Here is a 9375-nt window from a genome sequence, read left to right on the forward strand (position 1 = left end):
GTTTTGGCTCCCTCTCTAGGTCGTGTGTTTGGGTTGTTTTGGCTCCCTCTCTAGGCCCTGGTTTGGGTTGTTTTGGCTCCCTCTCTAGGCCGTGTGTTTGGTTCGTTTTGGCTCCCTCTCTAGGCCATGTGTTTGGGTTGTTTTGGCTCCCTCTCTAGGCCCTGGTTTGGATTGTTTCGGCTCCCTCTCTAGGCCGTGTGTTTGGGTTGTTTTGGCTCCCTCTCTAGGCCGTGTGTTTGGTTTGTTTTTGCTCCCTCTCTAGGCCATGTGTTTGGGTTGTTTTGGCCCCCTCTCTAGGCCCTGGTTTGGATTGTTTTGGCTCCCTCCCTAGGCCGGTTGTTTTGGTTGTTTTGGCTCCCTCGCTAGGCCGTGTGCTCGTTTTGGCTCCCTCTCTAGGCTGTGTGTTTAGTTCGTGTTGGTTGCCTCTCTAGGCCGTGTGTTTGGGTCGTTTTGGCTCCCTCTTTAGGCCGTGTGTTTGTTTTTGCTTTTGGGTTGATGTCTTATTGTTCGTTTAATGATTATTTGGTTTCCATTGTAATATTCTATTTCATGCAGTTTAGGTTTACCATATTTGGTATTAATACCCGATAAGTAAGGTACACTTGTTCTTTGTTGAATGAATTCCATGTTATAAACCCTATATTTTGAGAATGACAGGGGAAAACATCTGTAGGTTAAGTTCAGTTATAATAAATCAAACAAACTCTTTATTTTTCAATTTTAACTTAAAAAACACACACACACTTTTCCATGTCTTGTTTTACCACAAAAGGAATTGAGATGGATATGAATTTGTTATAAACTGGTTTACATGAATGATTTACTGGTTTTGATGAAAAATTAATTTGAGGAAAACCGTAATATTGTGGGAACTTCAATGTCGGTTATATGTTAGGGAGAAGGCTATATAGCATCATTCACCCCTTACTGAGGCAGGTAGTTAATTACATTTACATCAAGTGTTACTTGTCAGGTTAACCAGTTTTATGGTGTTCATGGATATTTTTTGTTTAATAAAGTAATTAACTCTTTTGATGTTTGCTCATAAAAATGAAAAGGACATCATTGTCACTTTTAATGTGATATGCCTGGAGATCAAAATGTTCCGAAGTAAATACACCCTCTATAGTTATCATGTTGGGTTTCCGCTCCTTCCATGTATACTTACTGTATGAAATTAAAGATCTACATTAAAAATCAGTCAACACCCTGGTAAACTGGGGTATCACTGGGTGGGAATGTTGCAGAGCAGTTTAGATATCATACTTAAACTGTGAGATCTGTGAAAGTATTTCTTCCCTTTTTTTATGTCTGAATATAATAAAATTATCATAAATGATGATTAATTCAGCAGTGTTCTACTCACTACTCACTGCTTAATTGTTTCATTCAAAAACAAATAAAAAGTCAATGAATTGTTGTTTTGTTTTTATTATAGTTATATGGAAATCAACAAATATATAACAGAATATATACTGTACACCTTTTCTTATAAAATTTAACAAAACTATGATGAATGAATTTTTTCTCTAATGAATTGGACATTTGCCCTGATCATTTCCCAAAATACATGTACCATCAATATTTGTGCTTGACCTTGCCTTACACATGGTCAAACAGAATTTAAACATCAAGTATTGCCATTTTATACTGCGCCATACAGAATTGTGACACTGCACTGTCCTGGGAATTTGTACAGAGATACAGAGTCTGAGGTAGATAAAAATAATAATATCAAATGGATTTATTTGTAAGATTTGTAATTGTTTCAATTTGACAACAGAAAACTCTAAAATAATATGTAAACCCTAAATGGATTTTTGTGGATTTCTAGTAATGTTGGCCATCATATACATGTTTTTGTTCTGATCATACCAAACTAATTGGTTAGGATACCATACTTGTCAACTCTCCCTATTTAGGAGGGAAACTCCCGATTTGGACTCAATTATATTTAATATTTTAACCAGTGAATTTGCTAAACTATTACTATATTCAAAGATCTAATTGTTTCATCTGAAAGAGCAACTTAAAATATGTATATAGTACACAGGTTATTTATGTTTAAATTTTGAGAATGCAGAATCTTCCCTAAGGAAATTTTAAAAAGTTGGCAACTATAAGATACCACACTACTTTAAGGAATAAAACCTATACCCCTGAGGGTTACTGGTAATAAATGGGTCCCATCGTAAAGATGTTATAAAGTGTTGTAGCTTATATGCTTTGTGAACTTAATTACTTATTTGAGAAATTGTGAAAATTGCATGAATTTTTGAAGGCTGATTTGTTCTAGCCAGCCTTCAATTCCCCAAGGGGGATATTACCCTCATACGTGTACAGTTAACATTCTGTTTTAAATACACATGTGTAATAATCATAAATCATGTCAGCATATTGCATCAATTTTAAATATTCTATCATTTTTACAAATATATAACATATAATATAACTGTGCAGATTTATAAAATAAACTCATAAGTACATGTATGTACAATTTGCTTTAAAATCTATGTACATCGTACTACGATAATTATCTATGTACAATATTGCACTCATTCATACACAAAACACAAGAGTAACACTGTCATAGTAAAATGGCCATTAACAACTGATAAAAGATCATTTTTACATTGAAAAAATAATGGAAAAGGTAGATGAGTGTGGTAATGGTAAATATATGGTAGAACAGCTTTGGTTTTATGTCTCTAGAAAAAGTTTATACCCAACTAAATTTTGTATGTCTAAATTAGTCGATTAAAATACCCCTGTGAACAATCATGATACAGTGGTAAAGTGTACATTTACAACCAAATATTATATAAAACTTTCTTTTGAATTTAGAAAATATTTAGTACAAACCTAACATGTTATTTAAATTGTACTGTCTACGAACAATAAAACCTNCTTCGCAAACATGATGTGTTGGCAAAAGACAAGCACAGTGTAATTATTAGCACTTTAATTACCTTGTAATTTGTGGACAGTTTTCTCCATTTTTTATACCCCTCAGAAATTGGTTTGTACAAGATCAATAGGGACTCGGGTTTGACCTAAGAACCTAACAAAGAGGAAAATAATGCCAAATTTCTCAACAACTGAACATTGAAATGACAGAAGGTGGCATATTGACAAGAGAATTTTACAGCATTCTACACCCAAAGGCAAATCTCGGGACGTGAACAAAGCCGATACAGAGAAACAACATTCCACGTAACTCAATGAAAGGGAAATCCCAGATGCTTCAGTCAAGGAAAAAAGGTGGATATTTATTCTTAATTCAAAATAAAAATTGAACCTTTGAATTTTTGTGAATAATGATTTTAAATAGTTCAGTACCGACACAATAAGTTTGTATGTGATGAAGACATTATCAGATCCTGCCGTACATACTTGTATAAACAGAGTACCTGGTGCATATACATTAGGTCGACAAAGGTCCAGGCCAGGATTCATGTGATCTGTAATCTTTGTAACAGAGTGTTATTGATCTTACTGTAGGATACAAGATTCAGTACACTTCATCATGCAACGGATAAGTCAGGTGGGATACACAATCTGTAACCCTCAGTATATCCAATCATCGAATAGTTCACAGTCATATACAGTATATATACCTAGCTTATATTTACCAAACAGGTAATCCTTCTTCCTATGATTTTCACAATTTATGAAACTTACTCAGGAAATTTGGGTGAAATGCTTAAACTGAAATTTGTAAATGTTAATTGAAAATCAATAATAGGTTGTATGTAAATTTCAAATGTTTTCAATGTGAATTTTATGACAAGTGAAAGCTGCCTGCTAAATCATTTAACCTTAACTCATTCACCCCTGAACACACATGTGAACTCTGCTAATTCAAAGGTTTGAATATAGTTTATAATGAAATTTCAGGGGTGAATGAGTTAACACATTTAACATTGAGGCCCATATTCATAAAACCATTTTCAAGCTCAAACTCAGATTCTGTGCTCAAGCAATTTCTTGTTCCATCTATAAATTAATTTAAGTTCACAATTCTGTCAATGATTTGGGAGAATTTAAGATAGACTGAAAGACACATATCTTTTTCGAAGTAAACACTTTACGTTTTGGTCAAATGATTTATAAAAGCCAGTTACAAGAAATTTCATTTGAGCACAGAATCCATGCTTGAGCATGAGAATAGTTTCATGAATACAGGCCTACACTAAATTCTACTAAATATGCGGCAAGATTTACAACATGTTTACATTAGTTCAGCTTTGTTCCATCAGGACTTGATAGTCCTTCACACTGCATTGGTTAGTCAACATAATTATCACCTATGAAACAATTTGTCAAATCTTTCAACAGGAACACATATTTACAAAGTAATCTTGCTGCATGCGTGATATAAATGGTTGATGTTAATTTTTAACAGGTATGGATATTATTCCTTATATAAATTGTGGTGTTCATTTGTTATATTTTGCATGTTATGATATATCCCGTCCTTGTATACAAAGGAAGTCAAATACATACTTTTGAATGTATTTATGCATCGTAACAAATACTACCATGTGAAATTTACCACGAAACAATTATACGAAATCTATAGGAAACTTTACATTCAAATATTTGTTGACTTTTGTTACACATGATATATATCATGACTGAGATATGTACCTGGTCTTGGTGTCAATCGGTTGGGATAGTGTTTTGTGTATTCATGACTTCCAAAACAGGGAAATATTTCTGCCACCTGATATCGTGCATACATTGTACATGTGTGTTTGAGTATTCTTGATCGGTGACAATCTACCGAAAAATTGCGGGATCTATCGTCTTGGCAACCACAACCTTAGATAATGAGGTAAAACTAATGATATGGATTTCTGGACATATATGTAAGTGGAATTCATACATAACAGGTCAGCTCAGAAAAAACTGGCATACATATACAGCATCATGAATCATTGTTAATCCAGCTACAAATATTTACTGTAACGTCTGCACCGTGTTAATTAAAATTTCTCTTAAAATATTCAACACTAATTTTCAGCCATTACAAGTAAAATATATCTTTGTTTTAATAAATAATAACTATTTCTCCATGTTAAAGCAGTTTGTTAATTTTAATCTGATCCCTGACCTTGTGGTCATAGTCTTCTGTAGTATAATCTCAGTTGGGCCAAATGTAATTTATTTCATGATTTCAAAAATTGGTAACTTCAAATAATCTCTGCGAATACAAAAAGAAAAATCACTAACATTTCTATACATATATTATGTATTAGATGTTAGCGAGACAAATTTCTAAGGAAGACAGGGAACGTTTGTTTAACCCAAAATCAACCAAATAGCTCAATAAATAGTTGAATCCATGGGGCATTGTTATCGGTAAATAAATATAATACATTTTGGTAATAAATACCAGATTTTTTGTGGCTGCATCAACAAGGTAACTCTATACAATTTATCATATATAAATAACTTTACCTTCAAATTATTTATTTATGCACAGTGAACTCCAGATAATATCACATTCTGCTTAATGTAAATTTTTTCTTTATGTCACACTTTCCTTTCACATATAAATAATAGGTAACATTAACTCATTCACCCCTGAAGCCACATTTCAACTCTTCCAATTCAAAGGTTGGAATAGTTCATTATGAAATTTCAGGGATGAATGAGTTGAGAGGGAAGTGCTATACAATAACAAAATGTCATACTGGTCCCCTAGCTGTGATCTTAAATGTTGAAAACTTTGTCAATTGATGAAAAATTGTCTTCAAATCAAAAATCAATTAACAAAGTGACCAGTAACCAAGTTATATATATATATTTCTATATTATGAGTTCATAGCTGGACTCGCTAATACCATCCTCTTCTTCATCGAAAGTTGTTTCAAAGTTACTAGAGCTTAAGTACTCCTGTGGAAATGCACTGTCACCTGACTCACTACAGTTGTACCATGCCTGGCCCCGGGGCGAGTCCACGTACACTGGGTCCGTCATTCTCCGAGGGTCCCGTATGATGGACTTGATGTCTTTTCGATAGGAATATACACACACAGGGTCACTGACAGCAAGCTTTTTATCCCTATCATCCTCCTTTTCCTCCTGAATAACATCCTCTTTAGACATTTCACTTGATGCCCGAGAATATTTACGAAGGAGTTTGTAAGATTTCATGTTTCTACACATAGTACATTCTGTAGAGTCTGATGCTAAGGATGTCCGATCTCTACACTTGGACCGGCTACTCTTCATTTTGGCAAGAACTGTTATGGGAAGTTGATAAACCGACTCTGTGTGGTCGGTACTGTAGCCGTCCGAGTACCAGTCTTCCAGATTCTGGTGAGGAATTGGTCGGAAACCTGGCAACATTTTGTTCGAACATGGATCAAATCCTAAATTGTCTTGTGGTAAGTTATCCCAACTGTCTGTGAGTAAGCGAGTCTGACTGTTGGCAGGACTACCAATAAACCGCGGAAGGGGTGTGGAAGTGACACTTCCATCTGACGAGTCACCACTGGCACTCGACCCTGTAGGTACAGTTGGCGCTATATAAGACAACATGCTTTCAGAGTCATAATGGTCTTTGGGTGCTGCCAAGGACTGTGCATCAGTTCTGATAAACCGGCGGTGACTGTATGTGCCGTTAGATTGAAAACTCAAAGTCTTCCTTGTAAATGGACTGACGTCATCCTCCTTGTTCTCCTCCTGTTCTTCCTTCCCAGAACAAGACACAGCTGACGAGGATTTTGACTCATTTTCTGAATCGATAAATGAGTCTTGGAGGAGATTTTTGTAATAGTCCCCATTAATCAGAGCCTCCTGGTATTGGGAGATCCAGCCGGCACTGAATGGTCGCTGTAACATCTTGCTGTGTTTGACACAAAGACTGAGCTTACAATTGATACATCCGTCCTGTACACACAAATTGGAATGGTTCTTTTTTGACATATCTGATCCCGGAATGTGGAAGATCTTGTAGTAAACCAACATGGACACGACAGATATGAAAAAAGCAGAACAGATAATAAACAGCAGAGTGTAGACTTTGAACATATCCCCCAATCCCTGCACGCTCAGGTACCACACGGCCGTCAGAACTCCGTTCTCAAAGAACATGATGACGTAATAGGTTACGTAACGGAACTGAGCACTGTCACTGCTGAAGTTTACATGGCAAAACAGATATATATAGGATATCAACATGCACAGGAAAAATCTGTAACAACGGTTGACTTTGTTAACCTCGAGCACGCCGAGAAAGGACGTACAGATACAGACCAGCATGGTGAGCCAGTGTAATGCCGTCACCACGAACACCCAGTAATGGTAGACCGACGCAAACACGGCCAGGGACAGCACACGCGAAACAAGCTCTCCTGATCTCCACAGCAACCGGAATATGGTTCCTGGACAAGAAAGGGCTAAGTTTTCAATATCATCAGTTTCACTGCGTCGTCTGAAGCAACTTAGAGCCCAACATGTCGAAAACAGTGTAACTACTGCAGCACTTATTATGATCTTGTCCTCAGCTCCTTTGAAGATAATAAAATAGGCCTGGATTCCAAGGATTGGTAAACTTGCCGAAAACGCATAAAACAACCTTAACAGCAGAAGATCTGCTAGGTCCCTCTTTTTCCACAAGGCTTCTGATTCCCTGAGTATCCTTATGTGTCTCCAGACAAAGCCCAGTTGGAGGATGTGTATGACGGCAGTGGACAATGCCTGCCAGCAGGTGAGGTGTTCGCCGCGCTTCTGGAGGAGAAGCAGTGCCGACACAAGCTGTACCAGCACCATCGGCAACATCATTAGTCCCAGCACCACCGTGAACCATGTCTCCAGGGACGGGAACAGATACACCACGAAAAATATGTTGAGTACCACTTCGCCAATGTGGAGTAATAATGATATTATAATGTAAATACTGAAACACACTGGTAAACATAGACACCCCATGGTTTGTGTCGTTTCTACTTTTCCAACTGTATGACGATGTATCACATCCAGTCCATTATCATAGCAATTATCACTGCCGCTAACACGTCCACTTTAATGTCAGAACTAAAGGTATCAACTGAAATCTGTCAACTAGATATCAAATAGTCACTAAGTATCTTGTTACTTGTATAGGATAGCACATCAAAGGTGACCAATACAGTCATCAAATACACGTCTCCCTTAGAACAGTTTCTAACTTCACAGGAAAGTCCTATCTCAACAGCTTACAACCACGCAAGGTAAGTATAATCAGTCTAATGTGTCCATGCTTACGCTCATTACGGGTAGCCATGATATCCGGCCGTTCGTCTGGAATGTAGCCCTTTTTGTCCCAACCCTTGGTAACACTACCAGCCCTACAGCCGAAACGGAGGGAAAGCACAATGCACTGTGGTATGTCCCCCTGCAAGTCTAGCTTTCCTCATACAACCCTGCTGGGTCAGGTTTCCCTTTAGGGGCTATCCTGTGATAGGGTACCACAAGGCATTCACAATAGAATTCCAGGGTGAGCAAGTTTACATGGTGTAGATGATTTACATTGTATAAATAATATATGGTAGAGTTTTCATCACAAATTGTGTGCAGTCATGCTTGTTCCGAATAGCATTATACTCTGTCGATAAATCTTTCATGTCCCCTTCTATAGTCACACGGCCGACAGTAAACCTATTCCAATGGAAACCGCTCAGCTACAACAAGAGTTTAGAAGATGAAACTTTGCGATGTAAATCTTTGAAAAAAGCCTTGTAGAAAGACGATATATGGTTCTGAATTGACAGTCCAATCTGTTGGTAAGACGATACGAAGGTTAGAACTTCGGTATTGTTCCACAATAGTCGGCCATCTGATTGGAGAGTCTTTATCAGGGTGGAAGATTGTAAAACTTTCTTCTAAAGTCCAAAACTGAAAAGAGTGAAAAACAAAAGCATTAGACCATGATACCAGTACAGATTACTTCAGGGTTTTTCTTTAAATGCAAAAAAAATGTTTTCAGAAATGTAGGGTATTGATTTTGTTTTAGTTTTGACTGAACGGTAATCAATACGGCCCGACTACATCTGGGGTGTAGGCGAGTATAATAGTACACGACATCCCTACAAAAGACTCTCAATGATTACAGCAACTTTACAATGGGACAAAATAAAGACATTTTAGAACCTTAAGAAGGAAGCAGGTTAGGACTGTATAATTATAGTGAGTATCGTGACAGTGTTCAATCGTAACTTGTTCCACACACTCTCTATAATCCCCAGTACTCGGTCAAAAACATCAACACATCCTTCCTCAATGGTCTAATTATTGATGTTAAAAGGTTACTAGCTGTTGACATCCAATTCATCAATAAACAAAATCCGGTATATAATATCAAACAAAATATTCGCGTGGATGTAA

General features: G+C 36.8%; 1 protein-coding gene across 1 annotated transcript; it reads right to left on the reverse strand.

Moving 5' to 3' along the window:
* Window positions 1-5651: 5651 nt before the first annotated feature.
* Window positions 5652-8883, reverse strand: LOC110465481. The gene has a single exon (XM_021521316.1). The coding sequence runs from the start codon at window positions 7939-7941 to the stop codon at window positions 5815-5817; it is 2127 nt and encodes a 708-aa protein (XP_021376991.1). The 5' UTR covers window positions 7942-8883; the 3' UTR covers window positions 5652-5814.
* Between the last annotated feature and the right edge of the window lie 492 nt (window positions 8884-9375).

The sequence above is a fragment of the Mizuhopecten yessoensis genome, unplaced genomic scaffold (assembly GCF_002113885.1).
Source record: "Mizuhopecten yessoensis strain PY_sf001 unplaced genomic scaffold, ASM211388v2 scaffold11083, whole genome shotgun sequence".
Classification (NCBI taxonomy): domain Eukaryota; kingdom Metazoa; phylum Mollusca; class Bivalvia; order Pectinida; family Pectinidae; genus Mizuhopecten; species Mizuhopecten yessoensis.

Excerpts from the sequence above, each read along its gene's own strand:
- LOC110465481 (XM_021521316.1), bottom strand. The coding sequence starts at position 7,941 with ATGGGGTGTCTATGTTTACCAGTGTGTTTCAGTATTTACATTATAATA.